An 18,791-nucleotide genomic window follows, 5' to 3' on the forward strand; every position below is an offset into this window, starting at 1 on the left:
AAACATGACATATGGTTATCTTCCAGTATATAAATCGCTAAGGTGAAACATAAACTGTCTACAAAGGCTTCCGATCAACAATAATTATTTCTCCACGCTTAAATAGTTAGTACGCTTCAGTGACAATTGTTAGCTTTTAAAACCACATTCAACATCCTAGACTCAACATTGGCCCTTACGGCTTCCTATGAGTATTAATAGCCTTGGCGCGGCGACAATAGGATGAGTACCGCTGAGTACCTCCAGACTCCAAGGGCTTCAAGGGTCGTGGACAAAAGACTTCCGTAAAAACAATTGATGTGGACTTCCTTTATATGTTTAAACGTGGGTTCTAAGTTTGACTGATCTTGAATATAGTAACGCAATACCATAACAAAACATCCCAGAATAAAGCAGGCGAATATCGAAAATGGGAATATCTACGTACGAAAACGCGCTGAAACACTCTAAAGTGCTTTGAATTTCAGCGGCCACACGTTTCCACATTACATTGTTTTATTGTTTCTTTTTGTTTTTTAAAGAACCATTTGTTTTAAGAGCTTATTTTGGTCTACTTGCCGGAGCGCAGACCCCTCAAAGCAAAGAGGAGACGTCATGCTCGATTAATTGAAATATGCAACTTTACTTTGCGACTTATTAACAGTATCTTTAAGAAAGTTTTCAAGCTCAAAGCACCAAAACATTTAGACCTTGTTATACAAATACCGTGATATATCGTAAACGTTTCCTTCGCAAAGGCAGACACAACGCACGGAATATACAAACAGTACTGCAAAAAAAATTGGAAATTTGGTAACCGAGAAGAATTATTTTCCAAATGTGGTAATATAATCTACAAGGTCATCGTTTCATTAGGCCTTAACTTAACCAGTTAGAGATAAAATATTAACACCACATTACACTCCCAAAATGTTAAGAAATGTTTCTCACTCACAATTTTTTTAATTTCCAACGCCAAGGTTGCGATTGATGTTGTAACTGTTGCGTTTGTCGATGAAGGAGTGCAAGTGTAATTGATGGATGCTTACTGCTAATACAGTCAATACGGCAATACTTTGCACAAAAACAAATACGTCGCTGAGTCCAGCCTGAGTTTTCGGCTATAAGAAATTAACTTTTTCGCTATTTTGATCATTCAAAATTAATGGTCTTGAAGAAAATTGTTTTTAGTGATGATAAAACTGGCGCCGAGACATCATAAAGGAACTCCGTCGGAAAATTTTGGTCCGGAAGACATTATACAACTTCCTTTGTTTTCTTCCGTTGATTAACATTTTGGCTTCCGGTGTCACGGATTACGTAGTCACGCCATCTGCACTGTTTGATCGAAAGGTTGATTTTAGTGCCTTCTCAGTTATAAATACATTCATTTTCAATTAAAATAACTTTTAACACATGAAAGGGAGGTGATTTTGGTTTACGTCGTTTCCTCTTTTTTGTTTCTGTGGTCGAAGCCAAAGAAAAGTCGAGATAATCTTTGCTGTCGTTAAAGCTTTCCTGACGTCATCAGAACTGTAATTGATCGGCGGGGAGGGTGATTATGTCATTGCCATATTAAACAATGTTATACGCTTGGGCGCTCGTTTAAAATAACACTAGCAATTTTGTGTATTTTACTCTTCCTTTGAATAAACGTCAGTCGATGTAGCACTGTTCGCCGCCAATTTAAAAAACATTTGTTTTATAGATTTAAGCATCGTTTAAAATAAAATATTTTCGGAAACATCTCGCTGTGCAACGAATCAAAACGTTATATAAAATTAGAAAACACAAGGCTAACTTTAGGTGACGTTACATAACACTACGCACTGACGTCATTGGTGCCCTCTCTTTCATTCATAGACCCACGTCTTTGACCTTTAAAAAATTTTCAAATATTTTTTCGTTGTAAACAGGATGGCGAATGCATAACACCACTAACACTTCCTCTCGTCTTTGATTTGTTATAAATGAGCGACTTTTGCATTAAAAGATCATTTTGAGTTTTGCGTTGTCTGAGAAGTTTGTACAAGCGAAGATCCCTGGACGAAATGGTTACCTCAACAATGGCATATGGGCGAGGTATATATAACAAATAATTTAAGGTCGTTATCCTGGTGTTGTTTTGGTTGGTTAGGGACATTCCCTTTTGGCCGCCAAGAGGAAAAACTTTCCCTAATTTTACGCTTAGCTGATACAAAGTGTGCGATCGAGTTTATATCAGTGCTGGGTCTTTTCTTAATATTGAAACGCTGAGAAATTTCGCATTTATCGAGTTCTTTGTTTTTTTAAACGTTTGTTTTAGACGGTCGGAAAAACTTACATTTTTTCTGAATACACCTGGTAGCAGTTGGCTGTTAGCACAGGGAAATCGTTAAGGCGCTTTGCTAGCTCAGAATATTCACTTCTCTGATCGTGTGGGTCAGTATGTGCATGCAAATTGAAAAGCATGCATGGACCGATACAAATGAAACAGCTGTAGTGCCTCCGTTTTTATGCTGCAAACATTCTGAGCTCTAGAAGAAACCATTTCAATGAAAATCACGTAAATCCGATCTGGGAATTACAGGAGACAGAGTTTTAAGTATTTTGCTTAAATGTTCTTGTTGGGTTTGCCTGATAAATATATTTTCACATTTCAATCACTGGGGCGTTCTTAGATGCCTATACAAAATTGTGATTGAGGTGTACTGAATTTATGTTCCAAAGCCGACCAAAAGTTAATTGAGAAGACTGAAAGCTATGTATTAAGAAACACGGAGTAACAGTGAATTTGTATTTCTTTAGTGGAAACAAGTGAAGACGTGGAAAATTTTCTGAATCCAGAAGAAACGAAAGGAGTTGTAAAATCTGAGCCGGGAAGAAAGGAAGCGACCTCTGTTGTTAGAGAGCCTCGCTACAAAAACATCGTTCATCTCTGGGAGTTTCTGCTCGAGCTCCTGGCCGAAGACAGCTGCCGTTCTTTGATAAGTTGGATCAGAAAAGAACGGGGAGAGTTTAAATTAAAGAATCCCGAAGAAGTGGCGAAACGATGGGGCATCTTGAAAAGAAAGAAAGGGATGAATTACGAAAAACTGGGTCGAGCCTTGAGATATTACTACCAACAAGGAATTATTAAAAAGGTGAGTCGATATTTATGCTTTCAGTCACTGAAAACTTCCTCACTGTTATGGGGAGGTCTTTTGGATTTCATTCAATTCACATATTCAAAATTAAACTACTTCGATACCAACGTGCAAAAGAAAAAAAAAAAGAAAAGAAACTGCTGGACCACACAACTGGTACTTCCCAGTACAATTTTTCACAATTTCCTCTGGATTTTGACCAACTTATCAATTTCACAATTTCCTCTGAATTTTGACCAATTTCCTTCCATGGCAGAGAAAACAACACCATACAAAATTACTGCTTTAAACTACGAATTGTTTTCATATAAGTGGCCACATTTTTGGATTATGTCCAAAAACAAGAGAGTCATCTGACTTTAGGTTCGGATTCATAGGAATGCAAATTGTTGATTTACTACTCTTATATTAAACCTAACTGGATTATCTTCTTGTGCTGGAAAAGTCAAAGATGGGATCAAAAATATGCTTAGACAAAGATACAGACAGTAATGGTTTGATTTTGCAGACAATTTCATAACAAAATATTCATGGTCACATTATACGGTGTTAAGAGGCAAAATGGAAAAGGCAAACTTTTGAAAATGAAATTCATAAAACATATCTATATGTGGTTTCACTGTCTTCAATTTACAACATAATTATCTATTTCGATTTATAAGTAAATTTTTTACTCTTTGTGGCAGCTTACTGATCTTCATGTTCACTCATTCCTTCTCAGGTCCCTGGACAAAGACTGGCATACATGTTCAACAAACTCCCCTACAAATATGAACCTGGCGTGACAAGATCACAGCGTCACGCAAGCATAATAAGTGCTAGTATCCACGAAGAGAAGGAAGTCAAACCAGTAACGCCATCATCTCCTCAGAAAACTATTGCGCCACCGTCTGCTGTTTTTATCCCCACCAGCACCCCCATGGTGAAAAGTTGGTCCTGGCCCGTCATACCCATCCCAAGATGTCCCATGTGCTTGTGTCCAGGTTCATCTCCTTTAATCTGTACAACCGCAAGTGGGAAAACCGGAAGTAGAATCATGTTCCCACCGATGGACCCATTGATGCAGTTATCATTTTCGTCTGGTTTTAAACCAGTAAAACCAGTTTCTCCACTGTTTTAAGCATCTCCATCTACTAATGTACGTTGATATAAATGGCTTTAGAAAGAAACAATGAACTTGAACATTTTTATATTGTGTAGAAAATTGAGCAGCAACGCAGTTGAATACCAAGATTGGTATTTCCAAAATAAAATGACTTTTATAAAGTTAGAAGACAGTAAATGCATTGCATTTGGTTATGTACATAGTGTTACCATAGCCTGACAATATGTGAATAAAACGACTTGTGTTTTTCAAACACTGTTGCAGTGCCTTTCTATTTTGAATTAACCCATCGAAAATTAATCATTTTGGGAAGCTTACTTGAGGCTTGCTTGAACTATTCCTTGTACATTTGGTAAATCACAGCTAGCTGAATCTCAAATCAAGGGCACACAACAAGGGCATCAAAGCAAAATCGTTCAAACGTTGTTTTCTGCATTCCCACATCATTTTATGTCCTTTTGAAAGTCAAATTTGTGTAAGCTAACAGAGTTTGATCTTTTTGGATTCTTAAGCTAAAAATTTAAAGAAATTAAGGAACGCAATCTTATTCTACAAATTTAAAATTAAGAATTGTTGTTGGCTTTCCTAAACTGCTAGCTGACCCTCTTTCGCAATTTAATAAAGTATTTTCCCCTCCGAACGCAAAAGGGGTTAGTTTTTAAGCGTCGCGAAAGTTTGTGGTGACCTCAGTTTCACTAAAGAAAACGCAATTTTTGTCTTTACGATTTAACCCGAATTTGTGAGGCGGGTAATGTCTTTCGGAGCAGATTTTCGACCCGGATACGAACCATTGCGAAAAGCTAGCCTGTCAAATAGGCAAAGAAAAAACTTCGCCATTAATTTTACGTACTTATTAGATGCAGGAAAACGTGCACCTTAAAGATTTTGTCTTTGTAGGTATCATCCGGGGCACTCAACAAGAACATTTAAGGTCTCCTTTGTTCCCAGATCGTTTTCTGCCCTTCTAAAGGCATGTTTGTGTACGCTAAAGAAATACAGATTGATCTGCAGTGTTCGGATGCTTGAGCTGACAATTTTAGTCCCAAAACGTTTTGTCGCATTGTGAAGGAACAAAGTTGCATCGTAAAACTTCAGTGTCGCATTGCCAGACTCTAATGTCGAAACGCGGACAACAACGAACTGAACATTGAAAGCCAAAGTCGAATTTTGGCGGGGATATAACGCCATAAGGTAACTCTTGAATAGTGCAGGGACCACTTGTACAAACAGCAGCAAAGTGTAGCCGGATCTTTGTGTAGATCAGGATCAGCAATGTTGAATAAAACATAAAATTAAATGCAAGGCTGATCGGACAGCTAAAATAATTTTATTGCCCAATATTTCGATTAGACAATACTAACCTTCTTCAGGTGCGGCAAAAAGCCATACCTGACATCATACTTAAAAGGACTTCAGTATTCATAGTCAGACCGAACGGTTAGAGCCACCATATCATGGCTACAAGCGTGTCCAGTTCCAGCTTTCTTTAATTTTTTTTATTCAAACAGACGATATAGAACAAACATTGAGGAAAGAAATGAAACAAACACGCTGAAAACTTAAAAATAAACAGAAGAAAAATTAAAAGTAACGCTGTTTGACGTTTCGATATTTCAAAATCATTTTCAAGAATGAAGAAAACGTTTGATGTCGGGGTTGCTAAAAGAGTTGAGTTTGAATAAATGAAATAATAAACACAAAAAGCGTTTATCATGAATACACAAATAGTACATTCGGGCATGATCGCAAACTAACTTATCTAAATAAGTTGAAAACCAATTTTAAGCCCTAACAGTGATCAGCATCAAATTGCTCCTTGTAATATCAATGCTTATTCAACCACTGAGGTAATGAGAATTGAGAATATGATCACCGAAAGTGAATTTTCTTGATATTTTAATAACTTCTTCGCAGTACTTTTATAAGAAAAGTATGGGGACAAGATAGGAGAATTTGTTCTTTGATATTAGGGGTCACAGGAAGACGATAAAAGCCAACTGGGTGAATAAATTGATAGTTTAATCAAAGAAAGAGGGTTCATAATCAACCTAATGGAGTAATGATACATTTATTTTCGATTTTCCATTGCATTTTAATTTAATGTTACTTTGTAATTCCGTAGTACTAGCAACCTTCAAAAGTACCTTACATACATATTGCTTTGTACAATGGCAAGGCCCGGTCTGTTTCTCTCTCTCTCTCTGTGTCCTAACTCTGTCTCTTTTTCTCTCTGTCTGTTCTCTTATTAATGTATTGATTCATTCATTGATTCACCTTTTCTCCCTCTCTCTTTGTTCATTTTTCTATATAATTATCTGTCTGACTCTCTCATCCATGCATTTTTCTTCTATATCTGTTTCTGTCTCTGCCTCTGTCTGTCTGTCTCTCTGTGCAGTCCCCAACTCTGTCTCTTTTTTCTCTCTGTCTGCTCTCTCATTTATTCAGTCAATGATTCACTTTCTCTCCATCTCTCTCTGTCCCTTTGTCATGTCTGTTTGTCTCTCGGTCTGTTGGACTCTCATTCTCACTATATATCCGTTCCTGTCTCTGCCAATGTCTGTCTGTCTCTCTGTCCCCAACTCTGTCTCTTTTACGCTCTGTCTGCTCTCTCATTGATTCATTCATTGATTCGCTTTCTCTTCCTCTCTTTCTGTCCCTTTTTTGTGTCTGTTTGTATCTCGGTCTGTTTGACTCTCTCTCATTCTCCCTCTATATCTGTTTCTGTCTGTCTGTCTGTCTGTCTGTCTGTCTGTCTCTCTCTCTCTCTCTCTCTCTCTCTCTCTCTCTCTCTCTCTCTCTCTCTCTCTCTCTCTCTCTCTCTCTCTCTCTCTCTCTCTCTCTGTCCCCAACTCTGTCTCTTTTTCGCTTTGTCTGTTCTCTCATTGATTCATTCATTGATTCACTTTCTCTCTATCGCTTTCTGTCCCTTTCTCATGTCTGTTTGTCTCTCGGTCTGTCTGACTTTCTCACTCTCTTCTCTCTCGTTCTCTCTCTTTAACTCAGTCTCTTTCTCTGTCTCAGTTTCCCTGCCGACTCTCTGACTCTGTATGATAGGTCTGTTTCATGGTTGTCTCTTAGTGTTCTATACTCATCAATCCGGCCTCATAAGTACGTAAATTATGATCATCCCGGTGAGTGTAGTGCTGAGAAGGACTGTTTGTGGTGACTTTGACTGACGTTTCGACAACCTGAGCAGAAGTCATCTTCAGAGTCAAGTGAATTGTGGAACGTCAGTAGGTGGTATATACGTCTCTGGTTGTTAACCTGATTGGTCAACGAAGTCCAGATGTTATTGGTCGTTTGTCAGTAAGCCGTGATGTAATTGGCTGTGAGGACTGTAAAAAGTGATTGGTGCGTTTCGATCCGCCTTTTGTTAGTCCGTGGGTCTATTGTTAGTAAAATGTCTATTGTTTGTCTGTTTCGTTGTTGTTGTCAATAAGTCGTTTGTATGGTGCAGGTAGTTGTAGGCAACGGTTGAGTGGCGTTTGTTCTAAGTTAGTAAACCCGGCCTCAGTTGGGTCTGAAATTCACAATGAAGTGTAAAATACCACACCAAATCAATTCAATTTCAATTTATTTGACATAAACCATAAAAATATACAAGCATACATATGGTGTAATACATACATCGGGTTTCACCAGGTCTGTTATAAGTGTTTGTTATATTTATTCTCATGTTTTTATAAGAGACCACCTGAAACCAGTACTACAGAAAAGTACTGCTTAGTAGCTCCAAAAAAGTTTATTCACATTGTTGACAGGTTTGTCTCAGAAGCCACTGGACACAGCTTCGTACTTTGTGCAGTTCGTTTAATCACACGAACAGGCACTGATGTAGCAGGAGAGTGAAACCTGTTATAAACAGGATAGAAAGGTTGAACTGGGTTGATACCACGTGATACAGGACGTGACGTCATTGAACTGACAGATCCAAGCATCACCCTACTTCCGGTTCCGCTGCAACGAGGCTCCAGGAACGAGGTTTCTGGATACCACAAAGTGGACCGAGAGAGGATTCGTTCGTGGGGCCAAGGACACATTATCACACCAGATGTCCTGGTGGGGGTGAATGCTGAGGGTCTGGTTGTAGATGGAAGGAACTGTCGCGGCGCAGCCTTGACTTTCTTCGCTTCTCTTTCATTCAGGTTTTCAACGATCCTTTGTGGTCGATAAAGAGATTCTCTCATTCCTGGTTCGTACTTGTAGGGCAGCTTGTTAAACTTGTAGACCAATCTTTGTCCTGGAACCTAATAAGACAGAAAAAAAAAAGAACAGACATGTCTTTCAGGGCCGGGTTGTTCGAAAAAAAAAAAAACCTTAAAAGTTAATCGAGGTTTTCATCTCTTTAAAAGTGGATTTAAAGTGGATTTAAAGCCTAATTTCACACTAAAGGTGAAGAAACGTCTAAGCCAGAACTGAGGGGTAAAAGTCTTTTGGAAGAATCTCTACCGATAAGTAATTAGACTCGAATCAAAGTTCTCGTTACATACATATACATACAACCTTTATTTATACACGATAAAAATATCAAAGCTAACAAGCTTGTGGGGTCGTGTACTAACAAAACTACAATTATTAATCCATTATTATCATTCGATCACCGGGTCTGTTTTTCAAAATTTTAATCCAGGGTTAGCTTAATCGGGCTTTGAACTGCTGGGCCCATTAATTAATTAACATTAATTAACAATTATTGGACGAGGTTAAACAAAAATCACGATATTTTGCAATAACCGAGTTCAATAATTGTCTTATCATTCCATCACCGGGTCTGTTTTTCATAATTTTAATCAAGTAAAGATGTCAAATCACTCTCTCACAGTTCAGGGAAGCGATCTGCCATTATCACACAATTCAAGAGCATGGTTTCAATTGCGCATGAGCAGACCATTATTTCTAGGCATCGAATGATAATGACATTTATTTGTGATCAGGTAACTCGCATGCAGCGGCTCGTTTCTGTATAAGATTTTCCGATTTAATCCTATTTAAAAGCAAATGTTTTCTTAGGTTTTCTCGTTTAGACTGCGAAAAAAATCACCGGAAGAGAACCGGGGAGAGCCCGGCCTCCCACGTAGTCGTTTTTAGGGGAATCGTAGTATTTTAAAAAACGGGCTTCAAGTTTTTTCGTTGCCCCTAATCAATTTCAAAGCCTAGATTTTAGATTTGTAAAGGGTAAAACAAATTTAATTCTTTTGCCGTTATATTGTGAAAGGTAGTCAAGCGTTACCCGTAACGGTTCTCAGTTCACAAAGCAAATCTGCCTAAGGGGAAATTTTCTCGCCTTTCACGTTTACACCGAATTGTGCAAAATTTTTGTTGTTAGAAGAAAGCTGATAGATTTGAATGTTTTACCATTGTTACACTAATGGTCAGAATGCCTCGCGGCTTTCTCTTTCTCTTCGTAACATGTTAATTACAATTCCATTGTTTTGCAAAACAAATTAGACGAGATTTTCGGAAGGCCTTGCGCAACTCACGCATTCGTTTTTAGCGAGTCGTGTTCTAAGTATCGAGCTTCAAGTTTCTTCGCACACTCAACAAAACTCCAGCTATACTCAACTTACAACTCAACTATGAGCCGGCTCCACCACCAACTCGTCTCACAACTCAGTGACTACAAGCTCAATTATTATTCGTTTCTCTGCGTTTCTAGATTTTCCTTCTGCTATATCTTTCTTATTTTTTCTATTCTACTCGGTTACTTTTCTTATCAATTTACTTCCTTTAAAGGGGCACAGTATTAGTTTTACTAGAGGTGCCCCTCTACTGTCCTCTCCCCTTATTTGAATTGTATTTTTGAGCTGTGTGTTAGTCTGTTTTATGTAATAGTAAGAGTGGATAGTATAAATAAAAAATGTCAAAAATGTCAACAACAACAAAAAAAAAAACCGACTACAAACTCGAATGTTCGCAATTAAATACTACTCTGACTTGACCGTGGGAAACTTTCAGAATTTTTTTTTACCCCTCAACTAAGAAAACCCAAATAAACATACACAACCACACATTAAAATAACAGGTATTTAATGAAAAGAACGACACTTTACTGAAAGAGAAATGAACAAACTAAGAACCAGAAATTTCACGGCGGTGCCAAGCAAGCCAAGGTCAGCAAGAATTTCCATGCATATCTATTTCGAGAGCTATATTTATTTAACTCAAGACCAAATTACTCAATTGACTAGACGTCAGCACCTATTAACTGCAAAGCATTTGTGAAGGGCGGATAACCTAGACATTGAATTATAACACCAACTAATGACGGTTACAGCTCCCAAGAGTCAAACAGCTAAAATAACTCGAGACGTGAAGTTATTAAATAATGAAATTCCTCTTCATAACATTATGAATCTACATTTTCAAGTGACCAACGTTTTTGTTAGTGTTGACATTGCTGTCGTCGCTAGCTATTTAAAGTAAGTTGTATAAGGTGCTAAATTTACATTAAGGTGCTAAAGTTACATTACAAACTTACTTTTTTGATGATTTCTTGTTGGTAGTAGTATCTCAAAGCTCTGCTAAGTTTTCCGTAGTTCATCCCTTTCTTTCCTTTCAGCGTGCCCCATCTTTTCGCCACTTCCTCGGGGTTTTTCAATTTAAACTCGCCACGTTCCTTTCTGATCCAACTGATCAAAGAACGGCAGCTGTCTTCGGCCAAGAGCTCGAGCAGAAACTCCCAGAGATGAACGATGTTCTTGTAGCGAGGCTGGCTGCGATACCCTCGCGTGAGACACTGCTCTGAGGCTATTTTCTCACTGAGTTGCGTTGTTTCTTTGGACTTCGATTCCATTGTTTCCATGATGAGTTCACCTGAGAAAATAAAAGAAAAAAATAAATGTGGTTTGTGTACCATTTCACCGCAATCTGTACCATTAATCATTACCATTTCATTCGACTGAATGAAACGTCCTACTGAAAGGATTGGTTATGTCTGAAAAGGTTTAGAAAGGCTAAACTGGTCAGGCGATGAATCATCATTTGTTTATATTATGAATTCGGTCTGAATTGATTTTAGTGAACAGCGAAACCTTTCTCTGGCTTCCAAGTCTTCCAAGGTGTCTTACCTACACTTTAACGTTTGCAAAAACTTCAGTGCCTACTGCATCGAAAATACTCTGGGCTTTTCCATGCATGAAAACCCCAGTGGGGCTTGCTAAGATCTCCTGCCTTAACGTATATATCAAATATAATCAGTTTCTATTTGTGCTGTGATGGGTGAAATAAATACATTTTTAAAGATTATAATACCAGAAAATCAAAACGTCTACATAAGATAATTAACAGAACTAACTATTAGATAGCAAAAAGACCCTCACAGTTATTTAAGGTACACAAACAGTTGCGTACGTAAAGTACTGAGTAACTGACTGCTAGGGTCTTTGTGCTTTTGAAATAAAGACTTGTTATCTTATCTTATCTTATCTTATCTTATCTTTTCTTATCGTATCGTATCTTATCTTATCTTATCTTATCTTATCTTATCTTATCTTATCTTATCTTATCTTATCTTATCTTATCTTATCTTATCTTATCTTATCTTATCTTATCTTATCTTATCTCAATTGTTCACCCGCAGTTCAAATATATGTTTCATATATTCATATTAAGAACTAACTATGGAAAAATACTCTTTCGGAAGTAAGATAATATATGTGGAGTAGAACTCCCCTTGGAATAAAGCGTTCTTTGTCTATACATGTTACATCAATTCCTTCTCGTGTACAATGAATGATAACAAATGTTTTTTGTTTAGTCATGGTGTACTCCACACCTGATATCCTAATAAATTTAGCTTCAGGTAATTTTAAGTTGAATCAGAGGGGGACTACTTTGTGAAAACCCGTTTAGGGTTTCTTTAGTCTTCCCCATTACATTATATAACATTTTGTGAAACTAGACATTCACTCTTTCATTACTAAATGGCATCAAATGTTTGCACGCAACTTTCGTTTCGTGCGCTTATTAATGTCAACAGACCTAGAAATTTGCTTTGATGCTCGGCAAACTTGTAAAAAAACTATAATATATAACAAAGTTCGAATTGAACTAGCTAGTTAGGCCTGTATTCTTTTGAAAGCATGTTGCTCTCGTTAGTCTTTTGGAATCTTGAACAATATTTTTCCAATCTGGTGGCCGGTCTTCGCGCCCGTTTCAGTCAACAACTCTTAAAACCTTCATCATTCGCCTGAATAGGCAAAATTCAATGACGGTCACCCCATTGATACCTGATGAGGAAATCATTTTACTGTGCACGGTGTAGGAAGGGCAAAGCATGGTATAGCATCACTGATAAACCTTAACCTATACTTAATTACTTTCTTTTTTTTTCTCAAACGAGGACAATTTTTCCCTCGATTGTGAGTGTTTGGCTCAAATGGGTCGAGTTCCTGAAATTTAGCCATCATTACCGAAAAAAGTGCCAGAAATTTGCGTCAGGCGTCAATCTTTAAATGCCCATAAACAATTACGACCTTTTAGTCCCAAAGAACAAGATTCGATTCTCCAGTTTCGTGTGAACTCAAACTTAAGACCAGCTGTGCAACAGGGCTGCTCCGACCTTCAAATGAAATCTACTGATTCAGGGACTTCTGTGTTGGCCGGCACGTTTAATTTCTGTAAAACTCAGCGTGGTCCTGAGTTTTTACACCGCGGATGTAACCATTTAAATGAAAGCTATTACGCATTTCTTTCTTTAGCGTTGTTTGTTTATCAATTCATTTTGTAAATTTGTCATTTTACACTTTTGTTGCAAAGAGCTTAATCATAAAATTGAACAGAACTGTACCTATTGTGTCCACTCACCTTGTTCGCGCTTTGAAGCAAGGTAGAAGTTCCTCTCTTTCACTGGCAGAAGATTATGTGTCGCACTGAAATAAAATTGAAGTTTAACCGTTGCTGGTGTAATCAACAAAGGAAATCAATGCCCTGCAATACTTATGCAACAAGAAAGCTTGCTTATGTAACAAGAAAACCCACTACGGGAAGTCCGTATACGAAACGTTTTTAAATCGGTCACCCACCTGTGTCTCTTGTTGCGGTCGCTTTTGACGCAATGTTCTTGATATTAAAAATTGAGGTCTATTTTTATTACTCTTTTTCTTGTCCCCGGGCAAAATGTTTAATGATGGGTGTTGTCATTCAATCTCCAGAGCCGATTCCTTTCCTACAAGTGACCGGTCTATGGTGGTCAAAATTGAAAAATGAAATGTTCGTCATCTTGTACCTCGTGAAAGCGACTACCTTCGGTTCATCAAGAATGGCGTTTGAACGTTAAGACGAGAAAGATTGCACACTTTTTAATTAAACTGATTTTTGGAAACCATATTTCATTAAATTGTCACCCAAGAAAAATGGTTGCTTATAAGATTTGGTAGCTTAGAGACCTTCAATTTCAACAAAAAAACAAAGGGAGGACTATTTTGTACATTAAAGACTTTTAAAAACCCGCAAAAGAATTAAAACAAACGATGTCTTGAAAAGCACACGATTTCATTCTAAGAGCTCAGATTTTCGTCCTTTATCCATAGCCGGTTAAGAATCAATCGTACCACAATTTTTCGCATTGGTTGATCCGTTACTCGAAAGTACTGGTAACTTTCCTGCCCTGATGGGTATTTTGAAAGTGTTCACACAACGTTTAAAGCGACTGCGCTACTAATAGCAACCTCCAAAATAAGGATCCATTGCATTGAAAATACTAAATTTTAAGCTAACACTTTCTTTGTCCTTTCCTCGGCCCTTTGCAGTCTACGTTTATTGCCGGCGCTCATACATCATAGTCAGAATACTTAATCACTGCGGCAGACATTCGTCGGCTACTCTAGGCAAGTCTTCACTGTTGCTCTTTGCTTTATTCCTTTGTGTTCTTTGTCCTTTCCAGAATGGGTATTTGCTAAAGTTACTCTTATCATAGTCTAAAGACTGTAATATTAATTTAAAAAGCTTTGGAGACAATGGCATTAGTCAACATGTGTAAGTAGAAAACCGCAGTCTAGTTCAGTTTTAATTTAATCCACCCGGATCGTGATGCCTAGACAACAGGTGATGATGATACTGAGCGCTAGCCTGTTCTTTTGCTTCGAAGGAAACTAAACCAAATATAATAGGTGAAACAATAAAGAGAAAGAAAGAAAGAAAGAAATAACCCGCAAAAATCACCCGTTACGTCTAACAGAAGAAAGGTAAGGTTATAATGCTTTCACTTATGAACCAGTGCACGTGTTACGCGCGTGAAATCTGCGCAAGGAATTGGTAGGGCACTTCATTATATTGTAGCTAAGAAAATAGTCCAAATAATGTATGCCGTGTGATATGTAAAACCGTTTTAGATTTGTTCACGAAAATGAAAGGTCTACATGATGTTGACAGTTGTGCATTGCAACTGCTAAAAATACGATTATTCCAGCCGCTTCAAGTTGTCTAACTGTCGTCGTGTTATTCAAAGAGGAACTGAAAGGAAATTGCCTGCTGTGAGGAACGTTATCATTGAATAAGTTTATGTTTTGTATATCGTGGTTGTATATACAAAGGAACAGCACCTTTTGATCGAATAATTAATTGTTGCTTTTTTCAAATGGCTGGCTGTTGACCCGTCGTTTGTGCAAAGACACCCGTTGAATGCGCTGGGTACGCAGCAAAATGTGTTCTTTTTTATTTTGTAAAACGTCTGAGTCGATCGTATATAGCACATTTGTGGTTTAAACAGCTGTTTTGTACGTTTCAATACAGAAAGAGTTTACTGGAATAAAAAGTTTGTAAGACTTTTGAGGAACTTTTACATAATAAGCAAAAATAACTATAAAAAGTTTTTGTGTGTGTGCGTAAGCGTGTGTGCCGGGTTAACTTATTTTTATCTTAAGAAAACGACTATAACGAAGAGACAAAATTCTCTGTTACTCCGAGTTTCGTGCTCACGCACTCATCAGACAGTATTTAATACTGTCTATACTTACTCCGAGTTTCGTGCTCACGTACTCATCAGACAGTATTAAATACTGTCTGACGAGTACGTGAGCACGAAACTCGGAGTAACAGAGAATTTGGTCTCTTCGTTATACCTTCTTATTCAAAGCTCTACACTGAAAAAGTGTATTGAGCACTGTTTAACGGCTTTAGCAACTTTATTACACGTATCTTAAGAAAACTAAAGCGTTGTTCGTGTGCTGGTGACGTCATTGCGAGCGGCGAACATCGATGGGCCAAAAATACCCTCAGGCCCCCTTCCGTTTCAAACCTGAAAGAACTTGTAAATAGACGAAGATTAAGATGCAAAAAAGCCTTTCACTGCAGTCTTCCATTGACAACCCTTATCGCGACCCGCGTTGGGTAGGGCAACTGACAAAAACTTCCACCAATTTATGTGCAAATTCAAGCTTAAAAAAAGCTTGCGATGTGACTTTCACAAGTCGCTGACTTTGATTGGCTAAAATTAAACCCTCTTCGGGGGACTGTTAGGAAATAGTTACGCACGAAAATTTCAGGTTCTTTGAAACGAACATTTTCTCGAGAGGCGAAGCTTGAGAGCTCAAGGTGCATGGAGTTGTAAGACATCAAATTTCCAAGGGAAACTGTTTAATCATAGCGTGCACCGAGTAGCTGCTATTTTTGGACGATTTTCACTTAAGTGTTAGATGCCACTTTGGGGTTTCGCTGGTTTTGCTTTACTGCATTCTGATTGGTAATAAAATAATTCGCTTCACTTCCTTATCCAATGGAAGTCAAGTCAAAGTCAACAGTGACTTGCCGGCAGGCGCGTTTTTTTTCCATTTGTTTTGTTATATACGTTTTTTTTCAGTAATTGTTCAGAATCCTTTTCTTAATGTACATTACTCATTTGAACACTGTTGTAAGGGCACGCAGGTGTGATTGATTGCTTTTAAACTCGTTTTCAGACGTTACGGATCATAAAACCTATTCAAACAACGTGTGACTGTTTGCAAATAGTATAGGGGTCAAATAGAGCTACAGGGCATATATTGTCTTAATGATTGCAGATGGTCCAAAAATAGCGTTTTGTTAGACTGTACACTGAGAGGAAATAATAGAAGTCTATGCTGCGTCATTGCTTATTATATTAAGTTCTTGTGCTTCCCAGTTTGTTGGGAAAGCCCTCAAATTGGTCGCTTTACAATAGACGTTGTTAGAATCAACCTTTTTGGGCGTCATCATGAGATAATGGAGATAATTTATCCGACATAAATTCTGCGGGGTTTCCCATTGGCAGATCAAAACTGTGATTGTGTTGTCTTTTTCGCCTATCGTAAAGCAAAGCGACAGAAAAATAGTTCAAGGTTGGGGGTGATTTAAAGTACACAAAGAAATCCTACCTTACTTCAGAGTGTGCTGTACATACATTCACTCTACATCACCGTATGTCTGTTAACCGTGCAGCGCCAGTAGAAGGTTATAAAAGAGGAACTAGAAGGGTGAAGGACAATACAATAACTTGTGTTATAACATAGAGGGCAAAATTACTGAATGCTGATTGGTCGAAACAGAGGGCATTTTACCGAGGGCAAAATTACTCAGTCCTGATTGGTCGAGCGGCGAAAATACTTGCTCCTTATTGGCTGAGCACGCCATTTCTACATTTTGCTGCATGGTTTCAATTTGTGCCGTGACAACAACGACTTCTTTCAGGTTCTTTGGAGTTTGTGCCAAAAATACTTGGAAATCAAGTGCCACAGCTTCAAAGGAAACTTCCAAAGGTGAATCTTCGTTTCTTACAAGAAGCGGCAAGAGACTATTTGTCATAAGCTAAAAACGTGATCGGATTTGTTTGGTCATTATCAACGAGACGAACGCCCTTCAGTCTGACTTGTTCAGGTCCAAGGGTTGGTCTGATACAAAGCAACTAATTTTCAATGTGATCAAATGTGAGGTTATGCGATTAACACCAGCGCAAGACAAATCTGTCCCGAATTATACACTCGTCCTGCATAGAGAACATCTAAATTCAGTGGCTTCTGTAAAAGACCTCGATATTACAATCTCGCACGACCTTCAGACGTTGTTGAGGTGGTTAACAAAGCAAATAAGGTCCTTGGTCTTATAAAACGTACAATCGGTTATGCAGACAAGAACATTTTCTCCAGTTTATACAAATCTCTTGTTAGACCAATAATTGAGTATGCATCACCTGTATGGAGTCCGTTTCTAGTCAAAGACATTGTTTATTTGAAAAAGTACAGAGAAGAGCATCGCGGTTGGCCTTAGGTCAGCAAAGGGGCGACTGAAATGCCTTATGAAGACTGTTATGAAGCCCTGCGTTGGTCGTCGGTGAGTGATATAGATAAGAGATTATACTTTTCCTTGGTTGAATGTTATAAAACTGTATTTAAATTAAACAATCTCCGTTTTGCTTCAAAGGTTACCAGATCCTATCATAGCTACAAATTACAAGTAAAAATAGACAGGTGTAACGGCTATAAATACTCTTGCTTTGTTAGGATCGTGCGCGAATGGAACAATTTGCCCCGCTACGTTATGGAGGCTGGAAATTTAAGACGTTTGAAAGCTACTCTTAAATCGCATATGCGTATTTCATAAGCTCATTTTTGTCTATGGAAATTTTTATTCCTTTTGGACAATGTTTTTTTTCAATTTTTTTTTTCTAAGAAGTTAATTTACAGAGGGGCCACCTCTTTAACTTCCTTTTCAGGATGTTATTTTTGTATTTTTATTTTTATGATACCTTGATTAAAAGTGTATATGAATGTGTGTATGTATGTATGTTGGACCCACGGTTTGCTATTTTTATCGATCTGTAACGTGTGATTTTCAAGCGGTAGAAAGCTTCACAGTGCAGGTGGATCAAAATTGTTGATGTCTGCCAATTGGTTTAATTGTTGTTAGTTTGCTCATGAATTAAACTTGTATTTTCTCCAAACTACATATGTTTATAACAATCGACTTTTCTCGTTTTGGCTGTTTTGTACGCTAAAAACGGGTAAATTGTTTGTTTGTTTTGCTCACGGGTTTTTTTACTCCGGGCCAGGACTGACGATTTTACGAAGTGTCTCGATATTTTAAAGAAATTTTGCCCTCTACATTATAAACACGTAATCCGGTAATTTTTTATTCTACTCGGCCTCATGCGATTACATATACAAAATTGTGGACGAAAATATAGATATTGAAAACTTTCAAGACAGGACAAACATATATGCCGTGCATTGACATTCCAATCCTAGCAGTATTCAGCATAGATGTTTGTCCCATGAACCAAGTTTAATGGCCTTAGCTCCCACGAGTCTCCTGTACGGCTTAGTGGTAGAGCATCCGAGCTAGTAATCGGCAGGTCTAAGGTTCGACTCCTGATAGGAGCACTTGGAATTTTTTTCCCAGTTTGCCTGTGTCATTACTGAATAATACATCATTCTCAGTGAAGAAGAAGGTTCAAACACCTGGAAAGGACAGTGGGAAAACATGGGCTTCTCTCGAGGAGGGTTCATTTGTATTAATCGCTTTCTTGTTCGCTGAACAGTTTCAGTTCACCACTTAGACCTCATTTGTATCAACTTTCGTTAAAAAAATTAAATCAAATTAAATTGTTTTTGAACAATTTGCATTACTCCTGT

General features: G+C 37.9%; 2 protein-coding genes across 3 annotated transcripts; one reads left to right on the forward strand and one right to left on the reverse strand.

Annotated features, from left to right (window-relative positions):
* Window positions 1–1,884: 1,884 nt before the first annotated feature.
* LOC146485907 (ETS-related transcription factor Elf-2-like) lies at window positions 1,885–4,462 on the forward strand. Its single transcript, XM_085102771.1, has 3 exons — window positions 1,885–2,061; window positions 2,767–3,101; window positions 3,826–4,462. Exons 1-3 carry the CDS (start codon window positions 2,031–2,033, stop codon window positions 4,222–4,224), a joined length of 765 nt encoding a protein of 254 aa, XP_084958897.1. The 5' UTR covers window positions 1,885–2,030; the 3' UTR covers window positions 4,225–4,462.
* A 3,335-nt stretch (window positions 4,463–7,797) lies between these two features.
* Window positions 7,798–16,614, reverse strand: LOC146485908 (uncharacterized). Of its 2 annotated transcripts, none has more exons than XM_085102897.1 (4): window positions 16,539–16,614; window positions 13,015–13,079; window positions 10,688–11,022; window positions 7,798–8,456 (listed from the first exon to the last, which is right to left on the reverse strand). In XM_085102897.1, exons 3-4 carry the CDS (start codon window positions 11,009–11,011, stop codon window positions 7,956–7,958), a joined length of 825 nt encoding a protein of 274 aa, XP_084959023.1. In that variant the 5' UTR covers window positions 11,012–11,022; window positions 13,015–13,079; window positions 16,539–16,614; the 3' UTR covers window positions 7,798–7,955. The 2 variants fall into 2 exon arrangements, with proteins under 2 accessions (XP_084959023.1, XP_084959024.1); XM_085102898.1 differs by lacking the exon at window positions 16,539–16,614 and adding an exon at window positions 13,233–13,448.
* Window positions 16,615–18,791: the final 2,177 nt, after the last annotated feature.

Source organism: Pavona decussata, unplaced genomic scaffold (genome assembly GCF_977016875.1).
Source record: "Pavona decussata unplaced genomic scaffold, jaPavDecu1.1 SCAFFOLD_24, whole genome shotgun sequence".
In the NCBI taxonomy this organism is placed as follows: Eukaryota; Metazoa; Cnidaria; class Anthozoa; order Scleractinia; family Agariciidae; genus Pavona; species Pavona decussata.